Source organism: Thamnophis elegans, chromosome Z (genome assembly GCF_009769535.1).
Source record: "Thamnophis elegans isolate rThaEle1 chromosome Z, rThaEle1.pri, whole genome shotgun sequence".
Classification (NCBI taxonomy): Eukaryota; Metazoa; Chordata; class Lepidosauria; order Squamata; family Colubridae; genus Thamnophis; species Thamnophis elegans.
This window is the reverse complement of record NC_045558.1, coordinates 81,197,120-81,217,517: the sequence shown is the minus strand read 5'-3', so window position 1 is coordinate 81,217,517 and position 20,398 is coordinate 81,197,120. Positions and strand designations below refer to the sequence as shown.

General features: G+C 35.9%; 1 protein-coding gene across 8 annotated transcripts in view; it reads right to left on the bottom strand.

The window, feature by feature from the left end:
* Positions 1-17,938, bottom strand: part of IKZF1 (IKAROS family zinc finger 1) — an 87,830-nt gene extending 69,892 nt beyond the window's left edge. For all 8 annotated transcript variants that reach the window (XM_032237815.1, XM_032237817.1, XM_032237821.1 and 5 more), the window contains exon 1: positions 17,758-17,938. In XM_032237815.1, coding sequence (XP_032093706.1) covers positions 17,758-17,905 — 148 coding nt within the window. In that variant the 5' untranslated portion in view covers positions 17,906-17,938. The remainder of the gene's footprint in view (positions 1-17,757) is intronic.
* Between the last annotated feature and the right edge of the window lie 2,460 nt (positions 17,939-20,398).

Here is a 20,398-nt window from a genome sequence, read left to right as displayed (position 1 = left end):
AAAATGAAGAACGGACTACTCCATGGCTTGAAAAAGGGAGTCTTGACCTATGATTTAAAATACCATAGAACCCATAAGTAAAAGAGATGAGGATGCATAAAAACTTGTACACTTCACTATCAGTAACACGACAGCACTCTCTATCAGCTGAGGACAGGAGCCTTGTTTAGAACAGCAAGCCAGCTCCTCATTGTCCTCAATGATAGGACTAGTTGCATGTGGAAAGATTCACAGGAACAGACATGTTCATATGTGGATGGTATATATGTTATATCCATGCTATCAGATATCCATATAGATCATTATGCATTTAAAGTTAAGCACTTGTAAGTGATTAATTCAACATGAGTTAAACTATTTAACAACGAATGTAAAATGTTCATATTTCCATTCCAGTCTTCTACTTTGCTTCTATCCATAATATTTTCACTAGCATAAAGGATCGATATTAGATATAAGAATGATGCGCATATGCCTTCTTTATTGTTATTCCTGACTTTTGATAGACTTCAGAAAGATCTGGTTTTTCTGACCAGAACGCTAAATGAGTCCATTTTATGAAAGTGTACATTATCATCAGTGACCTTTGGTATATGTTCTTATAATATATATTAGTTATAGGTAGTCCTTGACTTACAACAGTTTATTTAGTGACTGTTCAAAGTTACAATGACACTGAAAAAAGTGACTTATGACCATTTTTTACACTTACAACCTTTGCAGCAGCCCCATGGTCACATGATTTACATTCGAATGCTTGACAACCAGTTCATATTTATTTGCAAAGTCCAGAGGTCATGTGATCACCTTTTGTGACAAGCAAAGTCAACGGAGAAACAAGATTCACTTAACAACCATGTTATTAGTTTAACAACTGCAGTGATTCACTTAACATATATGGCAAGAAAAGTGATAAAATGGGGCAAAACTCAATCAACAAATTTCTCACTTAGCAACATAAACTTTGGGCTCAACTGTAATCATAAGTTGAGGACTACCTATATTTGCTTTCTTGTGTTGTTTTCCCTTTTCCCTTTTTGGATCTTGATTTTCTTTTTATCTTTGTTGTTATATGCCAGCCAGAGACACAAACTGTGATAAGAGATCCTTATAATTTTTAAAAATCAATAAACAATAAAATACCAGTTGATTTTTCTGTAGATATAGAGCTTGAGCCATCACAGTTGTGCATACAAAACCAGCTTTGTTTCTGCAACTTTCACTTCACTATACCTGTCTTGTAATAAATATTCCAAACTAGCAGGCAAACAGAAGGAAAAAGCTCTCATTATCACAATGTTAGAAAAGCTACAGTTCTATCAAAGAACCTTGATGTCCATGGGAGTGTTGTAAATATGCAATACCCTTATACTGAAGTCAAGAAACGTAAAACAGTTTATCTTTGGTAATATCATAGATGGTTTTTTTTAGATTAGATGTTTTTCCATAATCTTCTGACAACTGAAATGATATATTTTTTATAAATGCACATCAATTAAGTTGTACATAAACAGAAAAGATCCACTGTTTCAACATTATTGGTTTCCTTCTTGTGCTATGGATAAATAATAACTATGTTATTATTGTTCTGTCTTTCTGATAGTTCTTGTTTTACATTTAAGGATAGGATACAAATGTATTTAAAGCATCCACAGCCAAAACTACAATATATGAAGCTGGAACTGAATATTTCAGATTTTGTTTTCTACAATATATACAGCTTTCCCATAAAAGAAAATACATAATTTTAAAATTGTAAGTAAATGTAACATCTCGGAGTAATAAAGACTGCTAGATTTTTGTCACTCAGTTCTGCAGTTCAGGTCTCTGACTAAACTGGGATCCACCCAAAATTAGATTTGAAACATTTATTCTATTAATAGTTACGTACTATTTATTGAGGAGCAGGGCAAGCACTTTATCATAGACAAATTGGTATCTAGGCAATGACCAAAGGCTAAAATTCCATAGTGTCCATGCCAAGATTCTCACCCAATTCTAGTTAAGAACAAAGAAAACATCAAAAACTATTTGATCCTGAGATGTAACATTAATATCCAGGTGGGGGAGTGTCACATATTAAGAAAACTCCATATGCCAAAATACTCTATTTTTGCTGTGTTTAATGTTTGATGTTTAATAAATTTATAGGCCGCCCAATCCCGAAGGGCTCCGGGCGGCTTACAACAATACATTTAAAATAGAAGTTAAAACACAAAAACATAGTTAAAAAGACCACAACATACACCCAGTCTAATCGGGGCTGGAACTCAATCATGAGTTCAACAGCCCGGGGCCTGCCGGAATAGCCAGGTCTTAAGAGCCTTACGAAAGGCCATGAGAGTGGGTAGGGTCCGGATCTCTGGGGGCAGTTTATTTCAGAGGGTCGGAGAGGCTACAGAGAAGGCCCTCCCCCGGTTAGTTGCCAGCCAACATTGTCTGACTGACGGCACCCGGAGAAGGCCCTCCCTGTGATCTTATCGGTCATTGGGAAGCATGTGGCAGAAGACGGTCCCACAGATATCTGGGTCCTAGGCCATGTAGGGCTTTAAAGGTGATAACCAGCACCTTGAATTGCATCCGGAGACCAATGGGAAGCCAGTGCAGCTCACGGAGGATAGATGTGGTATACCCAATATCACTCGCGTGGCTGCATTCTGGACTAATTGTAGTCTCCGAACACTTTTCAGGAGCAGCCCCATGTAGAGCGTGTTACAGTAGTCAAGCCTCGAGGTAACAAGGGCATGAGTGACCATGTGAAGTGCCTCCCGATCCAGGTAGGGCTGCAACTGGTGCACCAGGTGAACCTGGGCAAAGGCCCCCCTGGTCACAGCCGACAGGCGATGCTCTAATGTCAGCTGTGGGTCCAGGAGGACTCCCAAGTTGTGGGCCCTCGCTGAGGGGAGTAGATTTTCACCCCCCAGGCATAAGGATGGATTAATCGAACTGTCCTTGGGAGGCAACATCCATAGCCACTCGGTCTTGTCAGGATTGAGTGCGAGTTTGTTCACCCTCATCCAGACCCTGACAGCTTCCAGGCATTGGCACATCACTTCCACCGCTACACTGAGTTGGCACGGGGCGGACAGATACAACTGGGTATCGTCCGCATATTGGTGGTATTTGATCCAATGCCGGTGAATGATCTCACCCAGTGGCTTCATGTAGATGTTAAATAGGAGGAGGGATAAGACCGAGCCCTGTGGCACCCCATATTTAAGGGGCCTAGGGGTCGACCTTTGTCCCCCAACCAACACCGACTGCGACCTGTCAGAGAGGTAAGAGGAGAACCACCGCAAGATGGTGCCTCCCACTCCCACCTCCTCCAGCCATCGCAGAAGGATACCATGGTAGATGGTATCAAAGGCCGCTGAGAGGTCAAGGAGCACAAGGATAGAGGAGTGTCCTCCATCCCTGGCCTGCCAGAGATCATCGATCAGTGCGACCAAAGCGGTTTCAGTGGCGTATCCAGACTGAAAGGGATCATATATGTATCCCAATTGGAATTCAACCAGAATAAGTTGCATCTCTATTTGTAGTTTTAGATCTGTTGCTATATAAGTTCCAATCCATGCCCAGAAAACATTCCTTGAATTTCTCAGTATATTTAAAGATTGGAATAATATGATACTCCATCCAAGCTATTTGGAACATTGAAGTCTATTACCTTAATTTAAACAAGATTTGCACTGCATTTTTTATAATTTCTCCATTTTCAGTGGAGCTTATTTGCAATCTATAGTATTGTTAGTAAGCTTCATTAAATGCAGTAAGAATTTTTCTACATAAATGTGTATTACCAATCAGTTTGACAATCCTGTCTACCTAGATAACACTATCAAAACAGATATGATCTCTAACGATTTAAGAGAGAAACAATTATCCTTACATTATCCTTAACTCAAATGTGAAAAAATGAGTTTATTTTATTCTTCAAAGAAAAAGGAATATATGCTAAGTGGAGAATGAAGAGAAAATAAAAGTTCACTTTACAACAATACCTTTATTTCAAAGATCACAAAACATCGCATTGTAAAGCAAATAAGTTACAAAAGGGGAAAGGCTGATTTGACTTAAGCAACACAGCACCTTATCTCCATAAAAACTCTATGTAAACTTCATGATATTACCATTAATTTGCATGTTTTTGTTTAATTTATGCTAAAATGGCCATTAGAATTCAACTTGCAGAGTTGATAATAAATATGTTTATATTCTGCCTACTACACTGATGGTTTTGCCTCTTGATAAAATGGGAATGAATTGCAAAGACATATTCCACTGTACAGATTTGTATTCTGACCACTTGTGAAGGAACTTTACACAATTTATCATACCCAAGCCAGAACTCAGATGCACAAAGTGTCACCAGACATTTCCCAATTTGATACACTTGAAAATATTTTTCCAAAATATTGGAAAAATCTTTCAATAGTTAATAGCGAATTACAACAGAATGAATGGCAATCATGGGTATTATGTGGAGGAAACGTGGCTTCCCTAACCTTATTCACAGAACTCTATATGTATTTAGGGGGAAAAAAGAGTAAAGACACAGGAAATAGGCAATGAATAGCAATCTTTCAAAACAAAAAAAGCATTGAATTTAAATCTAGAAATTTGAAATTTAATCTGTCTGACGTTGAAAGAATCTACTGCTATCATTTTACAAAAAGTTTCTTTTTAAAACCATTCTTTAAAAAATTATAGCAAACATTGTGTGACATCTAGTGGGCTCCATTTAAACATGAGTTTAGTTAGGGTATAGGGATGTACAAAACTGTTAAAACTTGCCCAATACAAATTGTCACCCACTACAAACTCTGAATGAATAAAAGGAAAAACTGTAATATATATCAGTGAATATAGAATTCATTGCCTTAAGAGTTGATGACAGCCAGCTATTTTAAGAAAGTATTAAGCAACTGTATTTATGGATTATAGGATATTGAGAATATAATTGACTTACATTCCTTTGAAGCAGGAAAAAACAGTTCCCCTTTATTTTATTTTATTTTGCTTTTTTCTCTGCTTTATTAGCAGTTGTGGTCAGTATGCTGATTTGAAAGGTTTTTCTTCAGAGCAAACCATTTTGGGTAAGAAAACTTAGTACAGATATCAAAGGTATTTTATGATGCAGTACCTTTACCATCAAGGCATATTATTCAGTGAACCCAGTCATTTGTTGTGCAGAACTGCATCAGCTATCTTAATAAACTTGAGAAAGGTTTATGTGGCCTAGGTTTACTAGAATTTCAAGGGCAAGTGATCACTTCTTCTTCTTCTTGCTGCTACAGGAGCAGAAAGGTTTGCCAGAAAGGTTACCGTATCCATCCCATTTTCTGCCCACTGAAGATGTTCAGTGCCATTCTAAATTATTTTTATTACCTTTTTCAGATTGACATCATATTAAATTTACCTGCTTTACAACTGTCATGACTTACAATCATAATTGCAGGGTTCAATTATGATCATAAATTGAGGATTACCTATAAAATAGGTAACAGGTGGATAATGCATTGGGAAGAATCAGAAGGGACATATTTACTTGTCAATCTACCACCAGAATCAACCCACTGCACTCTTTACAGTCCTCGCTCTGTTCCAAACAAAGAACATCAGTCTTATTACCTGATCCCAAAGTTTTGATTTGTGTAAAATTTCCTCAGAACAAGATGTCAGTATTCGTCAGCTATTCTGGAAAACCTTTAGCCATTTCCTGTTCAGGAAGTTGCTACAGCACTCAGACAGTGATGGGATCTTCAAAAAGCAGGTCTATACAACATGCAGTCTACCCTGCAGCCTCGGGCAGCCCACTAACAGTTTTAAAAAGTAACACGTTTGTCCCTGCCACCCCAACAGATTTTTCCCAATGGCAGCAACTGCATGGTAAATAGCATCAGTAGAAAAATTGAGTGGTGGCATTTTTCTTTTGGCAGCAGACAGGGGCAAAGGCAAAAGCTTCCAGCCTTCTCAGTTTGTTCTCCCTGGTTTGTGGAAGGGTCACTCTCTCCTGGAGAGCAAAGCTTGGGAAGATATCTTGATAATGACAGTAAATGAGAAATGCTTGGACTCTTACATTACAATTTGCTGTGACAGTTAAGGCTAGAAACCGGGATACTGTGACTTCTAGCCTTGTCTTGGCACAAAACCAGCCTAAGGGTCAGTCACTCTCCTAAGAAGGAGGAAATGGCAAACCACTTCTAGAAAACCTTGCCAAGAAAACTGCAGGGATTAGTCCAGGTAGTTGTCAGGAATCAACACTGGCTTGAAAAAATAAAATAAAATAAAAAAATAAAATAAAATAAAAAAATAAAATAAAATCCTGGCTTTTATTATCTTAATGGCTCTACCAATCCATATAGACCCAGACATGCATTTATAACTTTGGACAGTTCTGCACTTAGACAATTTTGCTGAACTAAATACAGATTCTTATGGATGAATGCACTGGAAACCTTTGTCCAAAATTGAAAACTGTCTTTAATTAAAAGTATTCAATATCTCTACTAGCAGCTGATAATTAACTTTATTACTGGAATTTAATAAAGTAGACCTCTCAATCCCTATGAAAGATTCTACTTTAGAACCATTTTAATTCTATTTTTAATTTCCTCTCCAGCATACTACATACTATACAAATAATAACTAACAAAAAAGTCCTTTCTAGAAACAAAAACTGAGAAACGTAGTAGTCTTTCTTTCTCAAATTTCCATTAAATAAGTTTTCTCTCCAAGATTATCAAGATATGCAAGAAACAAAGTTTATAATTAAGATCAATTCATTTCCTCCTCTGCAGTGTTAACACATCTATATGGAACTTTTCTGTAGAAAAAAAAGGGATTATATTTAGTCATAGTTTCTTTTCTCAGGAAGTTAGATGAATTGACGGTTATAGTAATAAGCATACGGTTTCACATCAGGCTTCTACCTACCTAATGAATCCAATTTGTATCCTTCTTTTTGCAACCCTCCCCCAATTTGAATATGACTAAATTCACAGTCATATCCATGAAAGGAAATCCCACTGTATTAACTAGAACTCACTCTCAAGGGCCACAAATTTGAAGCTTTTGTGTGTTTCTATTTTTTTAAACAAATTAAAAATTACACATATAAACACAAATATGTTCAGAAAATCCTGTATAATTCATTGTTCTGGATTAATTTCTTGTCACCAAATTCACATGTGAGAAAGATGTTCTGTGAAAATAATGCATTAAAAACATTTCCTTCTTTTTGGATTAATTCACATTACATCCTGTTGATAGAAAATATAGTTCCCTTTATAAATGGCATTTAAATTATCTTACTTGCTCTTCACATTTTAATATTTGAAATATGTTACGGGAAAAATTATTACAAATGCCACATATTCAACAAAGCTATGTAAATTAACCCAATCCTATGCAAGTTTATTTGTGTCTAAGTATAGTGACATCTATTAGTGACATCTAACTCTGCAAACTATTATAATCTCAATCATTTTCCCAGGATGTCAATCATTTTCCCAGAATAAAGAAATTTGCTTCATGAAGCATGAATTTGAGATCAGTACACTTTCCTATTAAAGTAGTTTTTCCTAGTTTTTGATTATGTGCAAATTCAATAAGTATTGCTTTTATTTCAATTTAATAGGTAAAGTCAACATCATACTAAGTGGAATAATCAGATGCAAAGTCGATTAGATTTTTGAACATTTGGATAAAAGAAGATATTTTGATACATGCAGCTTATGGTACAGGAGTAAAAAAAATGTATTTGCCACCTGCTAATTCAGTACAAAGATCAGGGATAAAGAAGTCCCATTTTGCCCTCAGTACGATCACAATGTTACCAATCCAGAAAAGTATCATTTTAAGTAAGATTAGTTTGAAAAAAGCTTGCTAGAACTCTCTTTAAAGAAGTGGCTATATTTGGATCACAAAAAGATCGCATAAAAGATAAGATTTTAAAGAAATTACAAAACATTCTGACCTAACAATAACAGTGTACCTGTTTTATTTGTATTCCAATATGTTTAATGGAATACATTCAATAATTCTTTCTAATTTCTCAATACTGTTTAAGGAATTCTAGGTTAAAAAGAAAACAATCAGATCTTAGATTTTTGCATTTTAGATAGGTGAAAGGATTTCTAAAATGAGTTAATCAATTTACCTTCTGTCTCCTTGGGCCAGCTCTTTCAAGTTAACTTATTTTAGGAACTAACTCTAACTCCAGGTCAGAGTGAAATGAATGACATCTCATTAATTTCAATGGGATGGATTAAAGATGATTAATGCTATGGTCTCTGACCAGGCATCATTCCTTTTCACTATTTCAATTAGCCACAAAGAAAGATTCATTCTTGATGAGGGAAGGGAAAAGACGTGTTCATTTTAAATCTTTCCCACAAACGTAAGTTAAGCTACTTAAATATTTGTTTTCTGTATTCAGTATTACTTGTTTCATTTGAATTAACCTATGTTTCCCTTTAATGTGCCACTTTTCAGATTAAGAACATGCCAAAGTATAGGCAGGACCAGGGGGAAAAGTTCATTTGCTTTAAATTAATTTAAGTGAACATTAATTAAATTATTTGTATTTAACCCAAAATTTAAGTCATATATAACTTTGGGGTCTGCATAGGGCTTAGGGTTATCAGCTGATAGTAGAATAATACTGCAGTTGGGGGGAAAACTATAAGTAGCTTTTCTTCCAACTACAACTCAATCTCAAGTCAAGCAACAAATTGTGCAAAAGTTGGTGCATCAATTCCTGTTCTAGAAAAATATTCAAGTGATAACGGCATACTTTATAGTACTATTGGCATGATTCCAAGTTCATAAAGGGCCACTATTGGACCATTAGGAATTATGTCCATAATATATTCAATTATTCATAATTATATAATAATACATTGTGAATATAATTATTGATATTGATTTTAATCTGTAAATGTAATTTATTTATACTTTTCTCTGTTTATTGTTACTTTTTGGGGCTTGTTTATTCTTAGAATTTCTACCAATAATAATTAAACAAAGAATAATATCTGAGTGTCCAACAAAATGGATTTTTCTAAAAAAAAAATGAAAGCAGCAACTCAATAAAAAAGGAATGCTCAAGCAAAGTTAAGTGGGTAAAAGGGGTGTGAGAGACATATGCACATGAACTGATATCTCAAACACTAAGAATACAGGAAAAAGACTAAGGCAGTGATGTCTAATGATGCGTGCAGTTAAAACTATGTTGGCACCCATCTTAGCCATAGTGACTTAATAAGCTCTATTTCAAAGCAGTATTTATCAAATGTTGCACTTTTATTTGCAAGCAGGCAATCATCTTTGAATTAAACTTATAGATTCACAGGGCTGGAAGGAATTTAGAGGTCTTCTATTCCAACCCATTGCCTGACAGGAAAACATGTGTTATCCAAATAGTTGTCCAATGTTTGTCTTGAAAATCCCCAACAATGGAGCACCCACAACTTTAATTATTCTCACTGCCAGTAAGTTTCTCCTAGTTCCAGGTTGGTCCTCTCTTAAATGATTTCATACCTATTGCTTCTTGTTCTGCACTCAGGTGCTTTGGAGAATAAGTCAACCCTCTCTTCTCTGTGGCAGAGGTGCCAGTTGGCCCATGGAAGAAACACAACACTGATCTAGAAATACATGTGGTGTGCCACAGCAAGATTCATCTGCTGTGCATTTTGGATACCATATATTTGATTGCCTGCAATAAGCAAGCATTCCGCACAGATTAATTAATAAGGAATATTTGTATTGTATTTATTTAAAGTGACATTTCTATTTCTGATTTTTTTAAAGCTGTAAAGGCTTTATATAAACTGTCTGCTATTCTAAAGTGTATATGGAAGAGACTATTCACTGAGAAATCTTCATTACATACCATGACTCCTGCGGCATTTCCTTATTATGGGTGAATGCAACATAGCTTTACTTAATCAGCATTCATAGAAACAAATTGGGTTGATCAACTAGCACTGGCATGCAGCTGAAAACCTTTTTCTTCCTCTCCTGAATTCCCTGAGATTACGTCCACTGAAACTGAATTGGCAAACTGATGAACAAATATCTATAGTTCACCCCATAAAACAAGACACCATGTTCATATTTTAATTTTGGTGTAGATTAAGCACTTATTGCAAGTAGTTCTGTATGAACATAGAGTAGAAATCTCCTAGAAAGTTATAGGCAGTTATAGACATTTGTGCACATGAGCTTCAATGCTGTTATAGACATAAAAGTTTAAATAATCGAGTTGAACAAGCCACAGAAGTCAACGCTTCACATTTATTTCCTCCGTAGTTATTCAGGTGACACAAAACTAATTAAGTTTTGCAGGAACATGTCTTAATCAGGGAAAATTGAACTTGATTGAGACTGAAGAGGACACTGAATTTTGAAGGAGTATATAATGTCCTAAGTGATTTTAGGAGAGATGCAAATAGTGATAGATATTAATAGAACTGAAAAGCACTATAGGATTATTGGTTTAAAAATGATTTTGTAAATTTCACAGAAATATAAACTACACACCAAAATCAAGGTATCTAAACATTCTGAGGATTTCTGCATTCCAGTTATTAGCTTCATACTTGTTCAACCATGGAGGCTTTCCCCCTCCTTTGATAATATTCCTTACGGAAGTGAATCTAAACCAAATATTGGTTGGTAATTACTTTTTACCGTATATACTCGAGTATAGGCCGACCCGAATATAAGCCGAGGCACCTAATTTTACCACAAAAAAACTGGAAAAGTTATTGACTCGAGTATAAGCCTAGGGTGGGAAATGCAGCAGCTACCGATAAATTTCAAAAATAAAAATAGATACCAATAATGCCATTGCCCATTGAATAACATATACAGCCTGCCTGTGCCCATTAAATATACAGTAGCCATTGTAAAAATTTGCTCTGCATAACAAATTATTATCACACAATACCGGTGTATTCAATGAAATACTTCACTCACCTCATGATGCTGATGTCCCGCTGTGATGATGATGTCCCGCCTCCTATGACACACGGCACAGTGATTCCTATCATTGGATCACTGTACCAGAGGAGGTGGGACATCGCTATGTGGCTGCTTGCCATAACATGGAGGAGGTGGGACATCGTTGCAGAGCGGCAGGAGGGGGAGGAAGGGGAATCGTAAGACAGCCCTGCATTACATTAGAACGTGAGGAGGGGGGATGGTGCGGTGCACGCTGCGCGGCAAACTGACACAGAGGGAGGGGAAACTCAGGGGCGCTGGGCCATTCACGAGCGTCACCCAGCGGCATGGCCCCGCCCCTTTTTCTCCTCCATTTCAGGCAAATTTTTCACTGACTCGAGTATAAGCCGAGGCGGCTTTTTTCAGCTCAAAAAGTGGGCTGAAAAACTAGGCTTATACTTGAGTATATACAGTAATTTTACTTTGAATTGAAGAGGGGCTGGAAATACAGACACAATAATCTATGCATGTCTGCATCTTTTTCTACTTCTACTGCAGGGTGATTGAAATGCCTATTTCAGATGATCTCACAGAGCAAGCAATGAAAGCAGAGTTTAGAGCAAGATTTAATACAGGTGCTTTGGTGTGGGAGGAGTTATTTGGATTTCAGTTTGTCTAAATTTGTTCCATTGTCTTGATTTTTCATACAAGAATGAGCAGAGGGACTTACTGGAACCCTTTTGTGAAAGTTATTGTGTGGAAGAAGGTTTCAGAATCTACTGTCCATCTCTTTGGAGAATCACTTCCACATAGACACTGATCTTGCGTCTTTTACCTTTGCAACATTTTCACACTGTTTAGGCAAGTATCTTTGCTACTTGTGCTCCAATCTTTAAACAACAGCAGCATTCCTTCTGATCTACTTAGGAAGGTCACAAAAACCGGGAGTGACATGGCACCCCATCTTTATTCTTCCCTCACTATCTTTTCATTTCACACACAAAAAATAAGTTTTTGTAAAACTTCAAGTGGCGGGGGGAAATGGGAGGAATGCAGGTAAACTGCCATGACACCCTGTAGAGGAAAGGGAGGAAAATCCCAGGAGGCAAGCGGAGTTTACACAAATGAAAAATTCTGTATCCTTTAGTTCTAGAGGAAACACTGCAAAGATGTCTTTGATTCTCTCAGTCAGTTTACATTTCTAACCTCCACATAAGTCCTGCAATATTATGAGGCCACATTCTCAAAAAATCATCTACACAAAAGGGCTTCAGGAAAGAAACATTTCTCTTAACAAACTGATCTGTTATTGAATATGAATACCTAAACAGAATAAATAATCTACCTCCATAGAAATTGTGAATGTTGGGTTTGTTTTTAATATGTTGTCTTTGTCTTGTTCCCCCCTTTCCCTTGTCTTTTGTGAGCCGCCCGGAGTCCTCCGGGAGTGGGCGACATACAAGACAAATAAATAAATAAATAAATAAATAAATAAATAAATAAATAAATAAATAAATAAATAAATAAATAAATAAATAAGTAGATCTTGTTTACATCTAATCTCAGTAGAAAGGGCTGGACGTAAGTGTGGCTTTAATACAGGAGATAAAGGACATGTTGAATATAGTTTAATGAATTAAATACTATATGTTACCTAGAAATTTAAACTGCCACATATCTGTAGACCTGATCCAATGTTTATTTAAATAGATATCTATTAATTAAAACTAAAATAGTTGAAGTTTTTTCCTCCTGTGGAGCTAAGCCTCCAATACAACATTGAAAATCTTATGTGCCAACTTGCAACTGTCAAATCATCTACAGCATGATGAAATTATAAACTAAAAATTTCATTTAATTGTTCTTCATTTCAATATTCAATTATTACAGTATAAATCATGATGTACGAATATTTTAAGGCAGAAAATGAGCCTGAATGTGTATGTATTGATTTTGGAGAACATAAAGAACCATGCTTCTAACTAGAACAAATAATGTAAAATTGACACATACCAATGGTTGTTTAGGTCTAACAAAATTCAGATTCAAGCCTTGCCTCAATTATGAAGCAAATTTGTGCAAAAATCTCTACATTCAGAGAGAACACACTCAACTGTAGACACTTTTCGCCAATGAAATAAAGGAGGACTGCTGTCTTACATCTTTTTCTGCAACTCAGAGCATCTCCAAAGATGGACATTACCCAGGTTCTTCAACTTGTTTGCATGACCCAAAGTCAGGCATTATCCCTTAACCTAATTAAACATTTGGTAATGATATGAGCCTAAAATATTTGGATAACGTTGGTTAAAGGATATAGATATATATCATTAATAAAGAAAATACCAGAAAGTTAGAGTCAGCAGCTTGTATTTCTGTAAGTAATGGAAGAAGAATTTATTTTCCCATATTTTACATTATAAAAAGTCAGGTTTAATCCAGTTAGGTTATGAAGCAAATTCAAGTAATCCTTTAAAATCAGGAATAATTAAGGAAACCATGCCACATATCCTAACATGGGTTATACTGGACCACAACAATTCATAAATGGCTGATATCTTTTATGATTGATGAAATAGTGCCAAACTACCTTTGAACATTTTGTCTTTGACTTTCCTATCATCATAACTTTCAGAATACTTGAATACAATGCTGTTGTGTCTGTGTAATGAAAATGATTCATTTCTAACCAAAAACAAAAAAGAATGGAGTTGATAAGTTACTTTTGGATCCAGAAACAACACATCAGGAACATAGTGAAACACCACAGCACTCCTCAATCAAAATAAGAGTCTAATAATAGGTGTTATATGATTCATATTCAAGATATTTTTGCCACTGTTTTGTAATCATTTTAATAAAAAAGCCACATGGAAACCTTTTTCCTTGTTTGAAAAGTTCCTATTGACATTAAAACCAACTAACTTCTCTAAGTGATCATCCTTTTGAGTTTCTTCACCTTCAGAAGTCAAAGTTCAGAACTTGACTAATAGATTTTCACTTTGGCTCTTCAAAAATGAACTTATTCTCTGAAAAGAGATAGCTAAATATCAGAAAACTTTCTAATGTCTTCTAATAAAATACCTACACTACCGAGAATGGAATTTATACGTTTCATTACGTTTTCCCATTATATATATTTATAAATAACCTTTTAGTATTGGATACTTAATGTATTTAGCACATTAAACTGTAATAGGGGTATTATAATTTAATATGAATTAAATATTGATATTAAACTCATTGAACATGCTTCTTTTCTGACAACATAAATTAAGTATACTTTTGTTTTAAGCAATGAATAAATTAGCTTGTTTTAATGTATGGAATATTATATTTTCCTACTTCTGTTTTACGGTGGCTTGCCTTATGTTGTGCAGGTTTATTTGATGCACTAGCTTATTTAAAAGAGATGGTAATGAACCAAATATATTTGACAGGCTTAAAAAGATCTAACTCTACCTATGAAAGATCAACTATCTTGGTGTGTCAGCATTCAACCAATCTGAGAAAGTCTGGGACACCGATACTTGAATTCACAGTAGGAGCAAAATGTCCTGAATCTACTTACACATTTCAATCGCTAAATATGCTGTTGTGTTATATGCAATTCTATTTGCTCAAGCTATATTAATTTGCATGGTACATTTCCAAGAAGAAATGTAAGCCTGACTCCCATATTGCAACTAAATTACAATTCTAAGAATGATGATTAAATCTTAAAATGTTAAGATTTAATGTTAAGATTTAATGTTATGTTTAATTTAAAAATTAGCTTTCTGTTAAAAAAATCAAAATTATAAGTTTGTGATACAAAATAACAATATGTTTTCAGTGTAAAACATTTGGAGTTAGCAGTGCAATTAGAAAAAAAACTTTTCAAAATATGCTCATAGAAGATATTTAACAAGATTCCCAATGTAGCTTCCCTTCATTGCTACTGTGGATTATTTGTGTGAAAAGAAAATTTATTTTGAATCTATGCAGATATAAAGGGAAACCCTTGCAGAGATGGGGTACAGAACAAACACTTCTCACAAACATCTATATTTCTACATGAACATTCATGCATTTTTTTTGAAGGGATACAGTTCAATGCTTTGTGTCTAAAAACTACTTTAATCCTAGTGCACTAATAGTAAATCTTTATATCGACTACGATGTAAAATAAATCGTGTTCATTTTTCTAAGTTGGTGCATGATCTTAAAAAAATGAAAAAGCTGCAAAATTATGCATCACAACTACTATACCACCTCTTACTACAACTATTATTACCTTTACTATTGCATTAATTCTTTAAACCAAGCATTTTATAAGTATGTTTTTCATTCAATTACTACAGAACACATTTGTCTGGCAAGAATATTTGAGAAAATAAAGTTATATCAGGGACTCCAAATAGAATTCAGGGCATAAATAAATAGCTGAGAACTGTATAAGGCAGAGACTCAAAGACCTCACTGAAAATGTATGTGATTTCTTTCTTGAACTCACTCTTTGGTGCTGCTGAATTATTATTATGGTTACTGTCATTCCATACCTATTCTTATTTGGAATAAATCTCAATCACCTCCAGGAATATTTTTAGCAGAATTCAAGCGAAAGGTGGTTAAGGACTGTTAATTCAGCTTCTCCTGAACAGGACTTTCATTAAAAAAAATCTGGGCATGCAGACAATCCTGTTTTTTAAAACTTCCTATTTGATGTTGAATTTATGTGTGTGTAATTGTTTGTGTAACTTAACTATGCATTTCAGTGTAATGCATTTTTTCTTAATTCATAAGTCACACTGGATTCAGAAGATGTTCTGTGAAAGAAGAGTGCACAAAATTGCTTTATTCATTTGCCTGAAGTTTAATTTTAGTACTCAGCATATATTAAGACTGGATTAAATAGTACAAATTAAATGTTTCCTGTTCATAGATTCAGAGATATAGCTTTATAAATGGGAAGGTGGTAGGGGAAGATTATTAGAAACCTTTAACCATAATTCTATTTCAATCCCTCCCAGTAAAAATGTTTAGGTTTGGCTTCTCCCAGTTAAAATGTTTAGGACTCACTGGAAATTTATGGAAGCTAGTCCCATTGTCTTTTAAGGAGGCTTATAGCATACTTACGATTGCAATTTAATGAATTTCTCAGAGGCTGAATTTCTAAAGTTAATCTTGCTTTGAATATGGAAGAAATTCTTATTACCCAGCTAATCGTGTATTTTACCTGATGTCTTATTGACAAGTACAGTGGATCACTCACTTTTTCATTGTTTTATATATAAACATCAGGAAAGATTGGTAGAACTGCATTGCATTGCCCATGGAAAGTAAGCTTTCTTTGTACAATAATTCTGTTTTTAAAATGCAAATTTAATAGTTATATCCTGAATCAATTTTATTTTTTGGTTCAGTGATCAATATAGTTTTAGAAATGCTAATTTCATACTCATGGCTGGCCTTATAAAGTGTAGAGAATCTATAAAAATGAAAAATTCTCTATTGGGACAAATATATTCCTAATCGAAAACTTCTTTCTCCCCTTCTTTCAATAACTAAATTTACTGATTAGAGTGTAAAATGCTACATTTCAGTTCTCACTGTCCAGCATATAACTTTCCAAACCTAACTTGTTTATTTAAGCAAATTTACTTGTAATAAGCAGCCATTAAGTAGAAAAGGGAGACACATTTTTTCCAGTAAAATGAAAATAAATAAATTTAAAGACATGCTATCAGTATTTCGTTTTGTTTTCTATGTGTTGCATTACTGTAATAAATTAATTTGATGTCAGTCTTTAATACATAAGTTTAAAGAGCCCTTAATTTTAATTTTCTTGTGAAATAAGCATTAACAGATTATTTATAGCTAACACTGGAAGAGCATGCCTGCAACTCATGGATGGTTTGACTGCAAACAAAGTATTACATGGGCATTTTGTGGAAATTTGGGCCCCAACATTTGGGTATCCTAAGAATCCTTGATTTTTTACTTCTTGTTTTTTGGGAGGGTGGGAGAGAGTGTAATTGTAAAGTTCAGGAAAAAAACGTTCAACTTCTTGTATTTGGGTGTTGCAACAACTTAAAAAGTGGGAGAAACTGTCCCAATTAATGACAGAAAATATTTACAAAAATAGCTTTTATTTTTTACAGCTTAATGTTTTTCATAGTCCTCAACTCAGCACTTCAGCTTTGAATTTGTTTTGAATTTCTTATCATTTCTCCTTCGAGTTTAAAATGCAAGTATACAGAAATCCCTTTGCTTATCTCTTTCAGAAATTCAGGCTTTTGGGAGCAAGAGCATAACTTCATAATCTCTTTTTCACAGATTACAACTAACGGGTCAGTTTGTAATGGGAAAAGAAAAAGTAGTAAACTCGGCCCAAGAAACAACTATCTTCCCAGGTTTAGAGCCAGACTGTCGCTTAAAAAAATGTCCCTCTTCCGAATAGAGTATTCAGCGCGATATTGTTCATTATACATTTGTGTGTATGTATGTGCGTGTGAGTGAGTGAGAGGGAGAGAGAGAGAGGAGAACGCGAGCTCTAGCACTTGTTCGAAGCGCACGCACTTCACTCTTCTCCGTTTCTCACTACTCAATAAAACTTCTGCTTTTTACACCCTTCCCAAAAAAGTTTACAGCCATAGAATAAACAGCTCCGAAAGAAATAGAAAAAGAAAAAGAAAGGAAAGGAAAAAGAAAAAGAAGGAAGGGAGGGAGAGAACAAACGAGAGAGAGAGAGAGAGAAAACCGCTGTCAAAACAGCAGAATAAGACAGGCCAATTTAGATGGGCGCGCTCTGGCGCGAAAATACGGTACCTGCTCTGGCCGGAGCTGGATGCAAAGAACTCGCCCAGATCTCTCCACTTCCATGTGCAGCGGCTCCTCGGCCAAGCAGAGCGACAGGAGGCAGCTCCGCTCTCAGTCCCTCCCCTCGCCACTCCACTTCCTCATTCCAGTGCAACATCTTTGAAAACGGCCGGTGGCTCCTGCGGGCATTTCGCCCCTGCACTGGGTTTTGCGGAGCTTTTTCATTTGTGGGCAGGAGGGAGAGAGCGCGGGGGACTTGTCGTGCCTGTCAGATGATGAAGGCAACACCCCTTCTGCTGCTACCTAAGGTTCCTAAGCAGGGCAAGGGCACACTTTGCCTTCTTGAATCCTGATGGATGCACCTTGTGTGGAAGTATTGATTTATTTGGTGAAAGAAAAACCCAAAGAGAAAGATAAGTCTATTTTCATTCAATAGTGAGCCTGGAAAAAAGGAGCCTTCACCACTAGTATACCTTAGAGCCCAAGATGATCATGTGGGGGTTGCCTTTATATCCTGATAAATATAAGTATAATCTTTATTGTCATTGTACTTAAATACAACAAAATTGATTGTAAAAAACTTCCCATATTAGTCTATCATTTTTCTCTGAATAGTCTTGGAATAGATGTCCCAGTTCTAAACCCAGTTAGCTTGAAAAAATCTAATAGTATAAGATCCAAATTGAGTAATAGCTTTGGTCTTCAGATTAAAATAGGTCTTCTCTAGATAGGTGTGTGTTTGGATCCAACTTATTGAATTAAGTTCAACATACTTTTGATTAAATGCACCTAAGACCACACATTTTGCATATTCCAATATTCCCATGTGGGAAGTATTATTAAGAATTATTGTTATATCTATAAACTGTCAAATAGTGGTGAAGGCATGTTGAACTTGTTCCAGAAAGTTACTTCTAATTTCTATTACTGATTTCTATATATAGTATCAGAGGTGGGTTGTTCCTGGTTTGGCCCAGATCAGGCGAACTGGTAGTGGCAGCGGCAAGAGGCTCCGCCCACCAGCGGAGAAAAATCCTTTTTCTGTTGAGTTTTTAATTGTTCTTTTAAGTGGATCCTGTTTAATGGATAAATGCTTAAATGACCCAATAATTTTATTTATTCATTTATAAAATTTATGTGCACACATTTTAATTGTGATTCATTCTGTGTTAGTTAAAATTCTCAAAGGTAGGCAAGAAATATATCAACATTAAGCACTATATGGACACTTAGTAGAAATGGGATTGGTGCTTATTCCATGGGAAAAAAATAATCCAATTAAGTCTTTGGTGGGTGTGGCAGGGGAAGGATATTGCAAAATCCATTCCCACCACATTCTGGGGCCAGCCAGAGTTGGTATTTTCCAGTTCTCTGAACTACTCAAAATCTCCGCTACCGGTTCTCCAGAACCTGTCAGAACCTGCTGGATTTCACCACTGCTTTAGGGCTAGTCACAATCTTGCAGACCATAATAGAAATCTTGCAACAGAATAAAAAAAAATAAAGGACACACAGACCCAAACATCTCAATTGCAAACCCCCAAAATATATAAAAACTCATGTTCTGACCAGACCAATTTGCCCTCTATCTCCAGAAACATTTGCTGTTGTCACTGCTGTGTCTGGGTCAATACAGTTCATGGGACTTATCTGGGTGTCAGTTATGGAATTTGTTAGGCAGTTTGAGGACTTTAATTTGTTGGGAGTCAGCCTATTCAGTTTCTGAGGGGGGAAATCTTTCCAGGATACCAAGTAATGGGTTTTTTCTCTGATGCATACAAGAGTCCAAAATGTCTTTGACTTCAAAATTCTGCTATATTATAATGGAGTTGGAAGGTGGTTGCAGTTTGGGATGCAAGTAAGATGTGATTTCTGGTTTCAATAGGCTACAATGAAACACTGGGTGTATGCCAGAGGTGGTATTCAGCCAATTCTGACAGGTTCTGGAGAACCGGTAGCGGAGATTTTGAGTAGTTCAGACAACTGGCAAATAGGCTGGCCCTGCCCTCCACTGCCTCCCAGCCTCCCAGCTGATCTTCTTTTGTTGCCCTGAACAGGAGAATGGAGCTAGTTGGGATTAGATTTTGACTTGTGTTCAGATGGTGACTGGAGTCACCTGTTGCCTGGAGGGGATGACTAGTTTAATCACCTCTGGCTTTAAACTATTGTCTTGCAGCAACCGGGATAAAGCATCTGCTAGAAAGTTTCTCCTTCACAGGAGATATAACATGACCTTGAATCAGTTAAAGTACTGGGCCCATCAGGCCTGTTTGGATGATAGTCTCTGGGAGTTTTTCAAGGTTTCTAAGTTTTTATGGTCTCTCCATATTCAAATGGGATTTTCTCTCTTTCTAGAAAATGCCTCCAAGTTAGGAGCACCCAGTGCACTTCTCCCAGACTTTCCATTTCTGCCCCATCTCATTTAGTTTTTTAGAAGTGTAGGTGCATGGCTGTAATATCCCTTGATCATTTTCCTATAGAAGCACTGTACTCACTGCAACATCACTGGCATCAACCTGAATGACGAAGGAAGAGTTGGGGTCTGGATGTTTCAGAAATGGCTCGGCTGTGATCAGGCATTTAAGCTTTCTGAATCCAGCCTGGCATTCTATAGTCCATTTAAGTGGCATATACCTTTTGTCTTTAGAAG